Source organism: Mesoplodon densirostris, chromosome 5, assembly GCF_025265405.1.
Source record: "Mesoplodon densirostris isolate mMesDen1 chromosome 5, mMesDen1 primary haplotype, whole genome shotgun sequence".
NCBI lineage: Eukaryota > Metazoa > Chordata > Mammalia > Artiodactyla > Ziphiidae > Mesoplodon > Mesoplodon densirostris.
Window position 1 is genome coordinate 102,301,487 of NC_082665.1, and position 13,940 is coordinate 102,315,426.

General features: G+C 44.0%; 1 protein-coding gene across 2 annotated transcripts in view; it reads left to right on the plus strand.

Annotated features, from left to right (window-relative positions):
- Window positions 1–13,940, plus strand: part of USP13 (ubiquitin specific peptidase 13) — a 123,465-nt gene that overhangs the window by 60,598 nt on the left and 48,927 nt on the right. For both annotated transcript variants that reach the window (XR_009532593.1, XM_060099178.1), the window contains exons 9-10: window positions 4,951–5,022; window positions 5,376–5,469. Coding sequence is in view for 1 of the 2 variants with exons in the window: in XM_060099178.1 (XP_059955161.1) it covers window positions 4,951–5,022; window positions 5,376–5,469 (166 nt within the window). In the remaining variant the exon portion in view is untranslated. The remainder of the gene's footprint in view (window positions 1–4,950; window positions 5,023–5,375; window positions 5,470–13,940) is intronic.

Below are 13,940 nucleotides of genomic sequence, written 5' to 3' on the forward strand. Positions count from 1 at the left end.
TCCTTCCTCTCTTGGTATTTGAAGTCTTACCTCTTCATACTGTTCCTGGCTTTGGAAATTTATGGTCAGTTTTCCATGTCAGGTTTTAATTTTTTCCATCCAGCCAATAAAGAGTGGGTTCTGCTCTGCTCAGCAGTGTGCTGGGTATGGGGGGTTCAGTGGTAATCAAAAGGACCTGGTGCCCAGCCCCAGTTGGGGAAACAGACATTAAATAAATGTAGACCGTCCCCAACTTATGATGATTCGACTTAAGATCTTTTGACTTCAAGATGGTACAAAAGTGATATGTGTTCAGTAGAAACTGTACCTCGAATTTTGAATTTTGCTCTTTTCCCGGGCTAGTGACAGGAGGTACATACCCTCCTGTGATGCTGGGCAGGACAGCAGCCATAGCAGGCAGGCACGCGACCCTGAGGGTAAACAACTGAGATGCTTACAACCATTCTGTACCCAGACAGCCTTTCTGTTTTCCACTTTCAGTACAGTATTCAATAAACTAGATTGGATAGTCAATGCTTTATTATCGAATAGACTTTGTGCTAGATGATTTTGCCCAACTGTAGGCTAATGTAAGTGTTCTGAGCATAGTTAAGGTGTGCTAGACTAAGCTTCAGTGTTTGATAGGTTAGGTATTGTAAATGCATTTTCAGTGTATGGTATCATCAACTTATGATGGGTTTATTGGGATGTAACCCCATCCTTTGCTGAGGAGTATCTGTAATCATAAGAACAACTGCATGGTTATAAATATGGTAAATTCCATGAAGGAAAAGGGAAGGAGGTGGTCAGGGAGGATCTCTTTGAAGAAGGGACACACAAAGGGATACTCACCTTGACTGATGTGCAGGGGGAGTGTAGATAGGGTTTTGGAGAAAAGGAGGAGCAAGTTTGAAGCTCTGAGATGCGAAAACCTTTTCAGAGATACGCATCATGCGTTGTATTATTTTTATAAATTCTTGCCCATGTCTCATAGCTGTATTATCATTTGATTTGGAAACAGTGTAGCTTCATCTTATCTGTCTCATGCTCCAAGATTTTTTTTTTAAACTATTGAGGGAAAGTCCTTATAGTAGGTGTTGTATAATTATTATTTCTTTTAAACTAGAATGGAAGACACATATTCTTTTGTTACAAAGCGCAACAAAAGTTTTAGTGCTTTACAGCCTACAGTTTTTGAAAATATTTTCTACACTTCAAAGTTTGATGAACAGTTAACTTTCTGAATTTTTTCTTCAATGAAAAAATGTACCTCAGGGCTTCCCTGGTGGCACAGTGGTTGAGAGTCCACCTGCCGATGCAGGGGACGCGGGTTCGTGCCCTGGTCCGGGAAGATCCCACATGCTGCGGAGTGGCTGGGCCCGTGAGCCATGGCCGCTGAGCCTGCGCGTCCGGAGCCTGTGCTCTGCAGCGGGAGAGGCCACAACAGTGAGAGGCCCGCGTACGGCAAAAAAAAAAAAAAATGTACCTCAAGTCTATAATTTGGAATTAAGATTTGAATCTCTCACCTGGTCTTGTTTCAAGGGTTGTAGAATTTTGTAGTATCTAACATTTTGTATTCTATTTCCTAAACATTTACTGTATATATTAGAACATGAGCAACTTATTTTTCATACTTGTCCTCGGTCTTTTGGTTCTTTTACCGAATATCACTGGGTTGAAGTACTTGCTCTTCAAACTCCTTTTTCCCCAGTGGGACTAACTCAGTGGAGTTACGTCCAGGACTGGTATCTCCATTTTGTAAGTAGAAAGAGTGACTCACAGAGAGATTAAATGACATATGCACAACCACAGTGTAATTCGGGAACATCAGCTGGACTCCTGGATACCCTGCCTGCCACTTGAACCCAGTTTACATTTCAAAATAATTCCAATGAGGAGCAAATCTAAATAAACTGGTGTACGAATTGAATGACAACGAAGATGGATTGTCAGATAGCAAAACTTTTTTGCTTTGAAAACCACTAGATTACAAATTGAAGCTATAAGTATTGATACTTTAAAAAATTATCCAGCATTACTGCTGCCTTTTAAATTTTTAAAAAATTTAAAAATTTTATTTATTTATTTTTTATTTTTGGTTGCGTTGGGTCTTCGTTGCTGCATGTGGGCCTTCTCTAGTTGCAGCGAACGGCGGCTACTCTTCGTTGCCGGTGCAGAAGCTTCTCATTGTGGTGGCTTCCCTTGTTGCGGAGCATGGGCTCTAGGCACGCGGGCTTCAGTATTTGTGGCTCGTGGGCTCTAGAGTGCAGGCTCAGTAGTTGTGACGCACGGGCTTAGTTGCTCCGCGGCATGTGGGATCTTCCCAGACCAGGGCTCAATCCTGTGTCCCCTGCATTGGCAGGTGGATTCTTAACTACTGCAGGGAAGCCCCTACTGCTGCCTTTTAATTTAATTTTGTGGTAATAGAGAATATTCCTCATTGATTAGAAAAGGAATATAAATTACTAGCAAAATGGACTTTTCTGACATCAAAGATTTACCCCCTTGAACTTTATTCTTCTCCATCAACCTTGCCGGAAAGCGTAAGCTTTTCACTAACGTTCATCTTACCAGTGGATTTTCTTTTGTCTTGTCAGGTTTTGAGATATGATAAAGACTGGATTGTAAGAGAGCTAATGTTTATAATGTTTATCGTGTTGTATATTAATTAAGGATTCTTCAGTACAACCTCTGACTCTGAATATAGTTTGGTTTATCTATTATTTGGCTTTTGGTCCACTGAAAATTTCTAAATGGAATTGTTCTAGTGATACAACCAAAAGCCATTTGAATGGGACTATTCCAGAGACGTGTGCTCTGTTAATTTTTATGTTGGTACATAACCTTGGATACAAATTCCGAGTTTGTAATCAGCAGGTGCCTAGAAGTTTCTAGTATTTCAGGGATCTAATTAGAGGTCATTACTAACTGTAGTGTATCATGGTTCTCTGCCAAGACTTTACTGCAGTAATGCCTGTTTTGTTGGGTCATTAGGTAGTCAGTTATGAAAATTGGTTGTGTGATTAAATGATATGAATATATTCATTCAACACATGTTTATCGAGTGTCTTTTACATGTTAGATGCTGTTCTAGTGCTGGAGATGCAGTCATTTAAAGTCTCTGCCTTCATGGAGATTATATTCTAGTATGTGATCTCTAGAAAGATAGATAATAAACAAGAACATAAATAAATTGTGTAGTTGCAAATAGTGATTCATGCCAAGAAGAAAGTTAGCCAGGCTCAGGTGATATGGAACATGAAAGGGAGCAAGGGTCCGTAGAGAGAGCATTCCAGGAAAGAGACAGCAGGATGGCATGACCCTGAAGCAGGAGCGAGCTTGGTGTGCCCTGGGCAGCAAGAAGGGGAAATGGCCGGGGCGTTGTGGTCTGGGAGAGAGGGGTGGGAATGAGGTCAAGCAGGCAGGGCAGGGTGCAGGAAGGGACAGGGAGAGGGATCTGCTTCTGGATGCTTCTTCCTAGAGCTGTCAGGCTCAGAGAGTCCAAGCCTCAAGAGGAAAGGTGAACAGCACAAAGCAGGGGATGTGAAATAGGAAATGAACTTAAGAAGTGAAAGAAATGATTGTGTGTTGACATATATATGGAATCTAAAAAAAAAAAAAGGTTCTGAAGAACCTAGGGGCAGGACAGGAATAAAGATGCAGATGTAGAGAATGGACTTGAGGACACGGGGAGGGGGAAGGGTAAGCTGGGACGAAGTGAGAGAGTGGCGTGGACTTACATATACTACCAAACATAAAATAGATAGCTAGTGGGAATCTGCCGCATAGCACAGGGAGATCAGCTCGGTGCTCTGTGACCGCCTTCAGGAGTGGGATAGGGAGGGTGGGAGGGAGACGCAAGAGGGAGGGGGTATGGGGATATATGTATACGTATAGCTGATTCACTACGTTATAAAGCAATTATACTCCAATAAAGATGTTAAAAAATTAAAACAAGTAATTCCCAATCTATGTATAATTATTTAAATGTAATGAATTCACTTATATGCTTTCTCTTTTGAAAAACATCCTTGTTCAATGAAAAAGATATTAGTTTATTCATCTACTTAATTTTGAAGATTGCTCTGTAGACAGACTGACAGATATGTACTACTGGAAACAACTAATACAGGAAAATATATTTTTGACATGTTTGGAGGAAAATTTAAAAAAAAAGAAATGATTGTGTGTTGAGATGAGAGATGGATGGTTACAGTTAGACTGCTCTGTCAGGTAAACTGGTCAGAAGGAGGGCTTGTGGGCTGCACAAGGGACTGTGGGTGGGGCAGGTACATCTGGCAGCGTGGTTCAGGGCACAGCTTGGGCGCCAGGCTGCCTGGGTCTACTCTGGGCTTCAGCACTCCCTCTTGGGTGATTTTGGAAGGCACCTAATGCATTTGCACCCTGATTTCTCATCTCTCAAATGAGGTAACGACAATAATTCCTTCCTCATATGGTTGTAATGAAGTCTTAATCAGGCAGTTTAGGAAACGCTTCAGAAACGGCGGTTGTTACTGCTGTCATTATTCATTTTGACACCACCAGAATAATTCCTCACCTTACCTTTCGTTTTTGGGAAGGTAGTTGAGATGGCGTAAGCCAGTGGTCCTTGACTCTGGCTACATGTTAGACTCACTTGGGGAACTTGTAAAAGATTCCAAATCCCAGGCCTCAACCTCAGGCAGTGAAATCAGAACATCTGGGGGTGGCTCTGGCTTTCCTATTTTTTCTAGAAACTCTTTAGGGGATTCTAACTTGTACCTGGGGTCGAGACCCATTGATAGAAGCATAAACATTTTAGGGAGGCCCATGAATATGACTGCAGAGGTAGGATCTCAGGAAAAAATTCTCATCAGGTGGATGATTTAGTGTTGACAGAAAGGCAAAAAGGTCGTAGCTAGGATGATAGCTTATTTTGGTTCTGTTCATCTCTCAGTTCCTATGTTTTGACTGTTGCTTTTCATTTTCTAGGTATGTAGGAAATCTGCCAAGAATATTTGACTACTCTCCTTTAGATCCAACACAAGATTTCAACACACAGATGTAAGTGCCCTGTTGTAATTTTTAAGTATCTGATATAGTGTTCATAGTGGTTTTCTCCGAGTTGCAGAATTAAAGGCAATTCTCTTCTTTATTGTCTGTATTTTTAAAAGTATTCTGAAATAAGCATGGGTTGCTTTTGTAAAAAGAAAAAAATCAGTAAAATTGTAAAGTACTGAGAAAAGTTGAAAATGGAATCAGTATCAAGCAGAATCAAACAGATAAGTTATTTGTGAGTAATTGAGATACAGTGTTCCACCTAAAAGCAGCTGTACTTATTGAAATTTGTAGGTAATTTTAATATCTCTGAGGGGAAACAACAATAACCTTTTTGTCTGTTTCTCCCTCCTGTCCAGGACTAAGTTAGGACATGGCCTTCTCTCAGGCCAGTATTCAAAACCTCCCATGAAATCCGAGCTCATTGAACAGGTGATGAAGGAGGAGCCCAAGGTATGTGTCTGGGTATTTGCCACACTGAAATGCTGGAAAGAGGAACCTTCTCAGCAAGAGCATGGATTTCTATGATTTGGCAAATGGTGGCCATCAATTTAACAAGCTGTCAAAATAGCTCTTTCATTTTAGGGTCTAGGGTGTCTGTCTGCTCTTAAAAATCGTGGTAAGGAATAGCCAGGGTTGGGGTTTCTGGTGGCATTTGCTTCATGGATTATATGTGATTACCATCATTAATGGTCTTTAGAAATAATATTATTCATAAAGTAGTGCTGGAATGGAAGGAATAAACGTATAAAAATATAAACATTTTCCCCTCGGTAACCCAATCTTGGCCCTTGTAGTGTTTGTGTTCTCCTAAGCCTCAACTCTGTTTGCTAGGGTTTCTCAAGAGGCTGGTTGTTACAAAAAACAACACACATACTCCTATCCCGCCCCTAGAGCTGAGGATTCTGAATTTCTGGGGAGGGCTGGGAAGTCCTCATTTTAACTAAGCTGCCAGGGAGTTTGTAAGCACACTTCAGTACAGGAAACTCAATTGGCCATTCAGTCACTATTACTTGACTCATTGAAAGATGTGCTTCATCTCTTAATAGCCAGACATCCATTTCCATGTGCCTGCAGGTTGGGCCACTGACCCCTCCCTGGGCTGCTTTGTTAACGCAACTCCAGATGGCGCCACTCGCAGCCTGGCCTCTTGGAGTGGTGCCCTTGGAGTTGTGCAGTGCGCAGCTTACACAGCTGTATCTGGCGGTCTTGGCTCCCACAGCGGCAGTCATCCTGGGTGGAATGCAGGCCCCGCTTCCCCAGCCCCTGCTCTGCCTCCAGGGTACCTTGGCTTGACTTAGTGGGCAAGTTCTTTCAGTTCTGTGTCTCAAGTGTGTGACCTCTGTGCTCCCAGCTTAAGTCAGTCATCCTTGACTAATGCCTGCAGACTGAGAGCAAGAATCGAAAGTGAATAAGTTCTTTTTCATCAGGAAGCCAATTAGTTGGGGAAATGGAGCAAACAGGAGAAGCGAGACTAGGAAGGGAACATACAGAGGCAGTGTCTGGGGGTGGGGAGAGGGAAGTGGGTTGTGATAGGGTGGAGAGGGATGTAGACATTCTGAGGGCCAGGCCTGGAGATCAGAGTGTCATGGCCAGGCAAACCTAAGTCCTCCAGTGGCATTGTTACCCAGCATTGCAACAATGAGTCCCTTATCCACGCCAGACAGGAAGACCCCCAGCTGGGATGCAGTTGAGGTGGTCTGGGCTATCAGGTTATCTAGGCTTCTTCTACCTCTGAGCTCCTGTGGAACTTTGAAGAGGTGATGGTGAAAAAACTTGGCCCCAAATGTTGTTTTTGATCACATTTATCCTGGGTGTTCATCCAGGCTGTCACTTCTTGGGCCACTCTCAGGGCAGAGGCCACCTGCCCTGGTGGAGGAGACGGAGACTAACTGGGACTCGGGAGCCTGGCTTCCTCTCCTGCCTTTGCAAGGGATCTGGAGACGGGGGCAAGCCCCGTAACCTTTCAGTCTCAACCATCAAATGGAAGATTGGTCTCGCTGGCAGTTGTGAATAGTGCAAGTGTGAAGGTCCCCTCTCTAATGTAAATAGAATCTGTGTACAGGACGGTTGTGCTTTTGGAATCTCCTCATTTGAGAAAATGCGAAATGAAAACTCATCAATTTAGCAGTGTTTGGAAGGAAAATTTAGTTTTAATATCACAATATCCTTTTACATTAGAAAAAAAGTAGTTCTTATATAAGTCATATTCTTTATTTAGTCTGTGAACAGCTGGGGACCCTAGTCCCCTCCCCACCATTAGATTAGCATGGTAGCCATGTGATCTCCAGGGGTCTGAGGCTTGCTCTGCCCTGTCTAGTTCAAGGTGTGAAACCCGGCAGCACTTGGACCATATCTGTCCTGCAGGTGTGTTTTGCTTGCACCTCCCCTCCTCCTCAGAATCTGACTTTCCAGCTTCTTTTAAACACTCAGAGCCTCTGGCAGTCCCAGGCCCGTGACAGCAGTGGCTGGAGCTGAGTAGCAGCCCTCCCTTCATACAGGACACACTGTCCCCAGCTGTCCCCAGTCCCTTTGTGATTCGTGACCTGGCTGGTACGCTGGGTATTTGGGTATGTGACCCTTGATCTAGATGATTTGTAAAGTCCTTTCCCTGCTCCGACATGCTAGGATCAATTGGGTCCCTTTAACATTCAGAATGAGCTTGAGTTGACCATATGATTTTCTTTGTGGCCCTGGAGGTGCCAGTTTCAAGCTGTTACTTGAACAGGCAAGTAATTCATTGTAAAATCTCCACTCCTCTTGACAGTGGAGAGAATTACTTTCTGCGGCATCAGGATTTTCACTGGCAGTTGGTTTCAGAGAAACCAATTTGTGCGAATCTTTCTTCTTTCAGGTCTCAGGAGCCCTTTGGTCAGGTGGTCTTGTCCTAGGTCTCTGGTGTTTGTGTCTTATCTTGTAGATGAGCCTGAAATGCTCCAGGAGATGAAAGAAGATGTGCTGAAGCAAAGAAGAGGATAGATTACAAAAGGAATGTGTGGTGGAGGGGAGAGAACACAGAGCCATGTGGCAGGAATGCTTTTTTACAGGGTCACCACCAGAGATACCAATAACTAGCATTACATAGCGCTTACGAAAGGCCAGGCCCTTCCTGTATGTTCACTGATGCAGAAATGGATGCACAGAATCCTAACCTAAACTTACAAAGCCAGGGAGTGGGAGAGCTGGGGTTTACACCAGGCAGTCTGGCCCTGAGTGTGTGCAGTATTGACCACTGCACTGTCCTGCTTCTCTAACAGTTGTTCCAGTACTTGTTTCAGGCTCCCAGTGCCTCGGTGTGTAGATGCTGGTAGGTGGATGACAAAAGGGGCTGCTTACATTAAAAAGAATGAAATGATGCCATTTGCAGCAACATGGATGGACCTAGAGATTGTCATACTGAGTGAAGTAAGTTAGACAGAGAAAGTGAAATATAGTATGATAATCTGCTTACATGCAGAATCTAAAAAAAAAAAATACAAATGAACTTATTTACAAAACGGGGGAAGGTTGTGGGGAAGGGATAGATTGGGAGTTTGTGATTGACATGTACACACTGCTATATGGATAACCAACAAGGACCTGCTGTGTAGCACAGGGAACACTGCTCAATATTATGTAACAACCTAAATGGGAAAAAAATTTGAAAAAGAATAGGTACATGTATATGTATAACGGAATCACTTTGCTGTACACCTGAAAGTAACACAACATTGTTAATCAACTATACTCCAATATAAAATAAAAAGTTAAAAAAAAGGGGGGGTTGCTTAAAGTTTGCGGAATTACCAGGTAGCCCAGTAACTTGGGCTACTCATATCTTGGGTCATTTCTAAAATATATACTTTTGGATATTAAGTTGCTCTGCTACAGACCAAGGTGAAATCTAGTTTTTTTGTATACATGCTTAATACACATTTCATCTATAAAAAGGTTTGCAATGTTTTTTGGGGGCACTGCCATTTCTGTATAAATTTGTTGAATTGATTTTTAAAATTAAATTGCATCTATAGTAGCTAAAACCTCCTCACTATAAAAGGACACTTTTTCTTCTTCAAAAAATAATATTCCTGATCTTTATGCATTCTAAGACAGTGCTTTCACACAATTTAATGCTGAATACTCCATAATTTGTTTCTCCTTCTGAAGATAGCACATTATTAACAATTCTGTATTCCGAACAAACTGTTTCTTAAGTGACAATTCATTTAATTTCCCATCTAACTAATCCTTGACACAGAATTGCTGGTCTCAGTTTTTGATCAACATGATATAACCAGGGTTCTACTTCCAGATGATGTAATTTTAGCTCCAAACATAAGAACTTTGTTTTCACTAACCTCCATTTTCCTACTTTGGGCAAATGTAACATTTCTAACTCATCTTTTGAAATACAAAAAATAGCTTGGGGGAATACCCTCTGTTCCTTTAGCTTAGGAGATTTGGGGTTTGGACGTGAGTTAGGAATTACTGGTCCAATGTTTGTGGTTTAAGGTTAAAAATTTAAATCAGCAGATGACATACACCTGTGTGCTGGGGACAGGCTGAGATGCATGTATTTTTTTTTCATTCCTGTGATCTTATAACATAAGCATCTGTACAACCGTTGCTCTAAAGTGACATAAAGTCTCAGTCTTGCTGCTTGTTTATTAATTAAAGCATTAGCCTCAGAGGAATATGAGTGGACACTGGCTGGCTGCCTTCTTGGTTGCAGTGTTAAACAGAAAGTTCTGTGTAAGCATTTGGGAAAGATTCTGATCAAGGTAGTCCTCTCTCCAATTTTAGCTGATCTGTTTTGCAGTTGCTGATGGAGAAAGTAAGTACAGCACCCTATAACTATGACAGGTTCCTTAGGTGGATGCTATTTAGGAGACTATCTGGGGCTCCATCTTATAAAGTTAGTTGTCAGGACTAGCCTTTGCTTCTGGGGTCCGAGGGGCAGCTCACAGCAAGAGCGAGAGCTTCCTGAAGGCAGGTCTTGATTCTTGGTCAGTTTGATCTCTCTAGTCTTGTTTGGTGATGGGCCCGTAGGGGACACTAGGTGATGAGACTGACCCAGTGCCAACCAGGAAACATGTTATTTCTTTGATTTACTTCTTTGGTTCTTGTTTATTTATTTTGGCGGTGCCTTATGGCTTGCAGGATCTTAGTTCCCTGACGAGGGATTGAACCGGGACCACAGCAGTGAAAGTGCTAAGTCTTAACCACTGGACTGACAGGGAATTCCTTTTGGTTCTTATTTAGGCTTTTTGGTTTCTTTTAAGTAACTGCCTTATTCTAGAGCCTGACCCTTTAAAAAATTATTTAAATATGCAAATATACACACATGTAGAGAGCAAAGTATAATGAGTCTCCATGTACCATCGTGTAGCTTCAGCAGTCACCCTTACTGCCAATCTGGTTTCATCAGTCCCTCCTGAACTCAATTTTTCCCTTCCCTCCTCCTTCCCTTCCTCTCCTTTCCCCACAGTATCTTGACACAAAATCTAAGCATCATCCTTTTCACCTGTAAATATTCAGTATGCACCTGTAACTAGAATACCTTCTTTTTTTTTAAACATTAATATCATGTTGAAAGTTGCTTAAAGCGTTACAACAAAATGTATCAGCCAATACCCAGCCCCTATACAGATTTTCCCCTGCAGTATCAAAGACATCTTTTCAGAGTCCCTCTCTTTTTGCAAGCGATTGATTTGTTGAAGGTGCTGGATCATTTGCCCCAGGATTGCTCTAATGATTGCTTCCTTGAGGTATTGTTTAGCTTGTGTTTCTTACAAGCTGGAAGTTAGATCTGGAAGCTTAATTAGATTCAGGCTCATTTTTTTTATAGCCTGATTTTCTATCAGACATGAAGCGAACATAGTAATAGTCGAACATGGGAATTAGTGAGACCTCCCCTCAGAAATCAGAGATAGAATAGGTGTGGGACGTGGGTGCAGGCGGAGGGGTCAGCTGATGGTTAGGTATTAAGTGTGGGGCGGCTGAGTTTGAGATAAATCCAACCCAGCTGTGAGGGCCAGGAGCTGGTCTGCCGTGAGATGTGGGGAGGGAGAGGCAACATCTCTCCGGTTAGGAAGCTTTTCAAATAACTTCTCAGTGACCATCAGTTCTCAAGCTATAGCTTGTCTGTTGCACCAGGGATTAAGCAAGGTCAGTTGAGGGAAAACAAAGAACTGAAATGGGCACCGAGAGAGAAGAAGCATGGGAGGGGAATGAATGAGGCTGGGCTGCAGTCCAAGTGCGGGGCTGAGTCTCTGGAGTTTTCACCAGGGTCTCCATTGAGACGTCTCCTCCCAGCTGTACAACCACATGGTGGCACAGAGCAGCAGCCAGCTTTTCAGAATTTGTTTTCAACAAGTTAGTAAACTTTTCCAAGCAGCTGCTTTGATGGGGACGGGCAGCCACCTCAAGTTCCACACACAGCTTGTAAGAATTAACACCAGCAGCAGCAGCAGGCAGTGAGTGTGTGCTTATGGGCGTGCCTAAGCCGAAATGCACAACACGAATAGATGTATTCCAAGTGGTGTCTCTGCACTGCCCAGAGTGGACATGTCATTGCTGGCCTGGCCTGTGATGTTGGCCCCAGGGGTGCGTGGGTTTGAAGAGGGCTTGCCCAGAATCCAGACAGACTGTCTACTCTTCTCAGCAACTGGTAAGAGGGACTCAGGGACATCACAGGTGAGAACTAGGCACATGTGTGCAACAAGCAGTATTAGGACACAAGAGAAAGAGAAAGACAGACGGATAAAGAGAGACTGTGATTGACTTTTCTAGTTGTATGATCCTGAGCCAGTTACTTAACTCCTCTTTGCCTCAGTTTCCTCATCTGTCAAGTGGAGAAAATAATAATAGTAATCACCTCATGAAGTTGGGTGATTTAAGTAAGATGCATGTATAAAGGGTTTGGAGCTATGCCTGGCACCTGGTAAATATTCATCCAGGCACATAGAATAGTGTCTGACATTTTACAACACTCGGTAAATTTCTATTGAATGAATAAGTGTTAGTCATTATGCAAATGTAAGGCATTATTTTTGCGTGTGTGTGTCGGCTGATACCATGTAGATATACATCGGCATTGTGATTGGAGAAAGTTACAAACTTTTACATTCCTTTCGGGAGGTGTATGTGTGGGTAGTTAAGCTGACCATCAGATATAAATTGGCCTTCACTTAGCCCTAGAAGCACATCTGAAGCCTCGTGAGTGAGTGAGTGTGTGTGTGTGTGTGTGTGTAAGCTGGTCATTTATGTACAGGTTCCAAGTCCTCAGATGCTGCCACTTTGGGGAGTTCTTCTCCCAGAGCTGTCAGCACTGTTTCAAGTCCTCTGCAGTGTTCCCTAACGTTTGTTATAGATACGTGTTGTCTCTCATCACACCCCCACCCCGCCGTTGTCTGTCAGCTCTTGGAGGGCAGAACCCCCGATGTGTTCTACACGAAGGAGGTGGTCGGGAAATGCTGGATGCCTAGGTCAGATATATTTTCAGCAGGACAGGAAAATTCACCTGAGTTTTATTAGAAACGTTGCTTAGAACACGTGTGTTGGAGAGATTTTATATGTAGAGCTGCCCTGTGGCGGCAGGGAGATAGCTGTTGGAGTTTTCCCATCACCTGTTGCATCTGACTGTGTGGTTGTGCACACCTCTCGTGGCCTCTAGACCCTGGGCATTGACCCTGGTGTCCAGATCTCAAAGAAGTGTGAGACAAGGCCTCTGCCTGCCAAGGACTGCAGTCAGGCTGAGGAGACGGGCCAGAGCGGGCTGAAAGTTAAAGGAAGTAGGGCTGTTGTGCTATGTGTTCAGTGATGGCCCAGATAGCAAGTTCTCTGGACTTCAGCGGAGGGGAAGGTGGCCTGGAAGCTGAGCATGTGGAGCTTTTGAGAAGTGGATGCACCTTTGCAGAGAGCACAGGAGTTACTTCTTCTGCTTGATTGGCGAGGGGGGGGGGGGTTGTCTCACTGAGACGTGCGGTGCTACAGCTGCCACTCTGGTTTTGCTGCCGAGAGCCTGGAATTGGGATCAGAGCCTGGAATTGGGATCAGAGCCTGGAATTGGGATCAGAACCTGGAGTTCATTCTGGTTCTGCTCTTTGCTGGCTGCATAATAATCGGGTCGTAAGACCGCTTTCAGTTGACAGACCTTTGTGGCACTTCTCTGCAGTCTCAGTTTCCTTAGCTTGCAAAATGAGGGTGATGGTAGTACCTTCTTCATAGGGTTACTGTGAGTATTAAACGAGGTGACAGGTAGCACCATTATTAGATGGAAACAGCTTTATCCTGAGCCCACCTCTGTCTTTAAAGGTGATGTGGGTCTTCCACTTCTCCTCTTCGGAGTACCCCAGGGAGAGTGCCTGGATTTCCTGCAGATGACCAGCATTAAAAAGCCCAGTTCACATTAAAGCCTGTTTAAAGCTCCTCCCGCTTCCAAGCTCAGGAGGCTTGGAAACCGGCAGTGTAGACGGGTCAGCGTCGGCATCCTCTGGTCTTTGTTTGTCCTTGCTCCACCTCTTTGCCTCCTCCCACCCCCTCTGGCCCCTCCAGAGCCAAGGATCAAGGGTTGGGGAGATTGGAGACAAGGCAGAGCCTTTCCCTGAGCTAGTGTGTTTGCTCCCTCTTGGCTGCCATGAGTCTTCTATCATGGCCGGCCTTTTTGTGGGGGCACAGATGCCCTCCACCCCTGCTTGTCCCCTCAGGGACCTCCACAGGGATCTTTTACCTGATGCCCTCCCCGATGACCTTTGTAACCCCCTCCCTCCCCCCTAGCTCCTGCCCGAGTCTGCTCAGCTGCCCTCCCATCATCTTATGCAGTGTCCTTTCTGGGGGAGCCTGGCTGCCTTCTGAGCTGTCCTTTTAGCCCCCGGGGAAGGTCACACATCCTCGTCAGCCAAAGTTGTCCTTGCTCTTCCCATCCTGGCAGCTGCAGGCAGCCT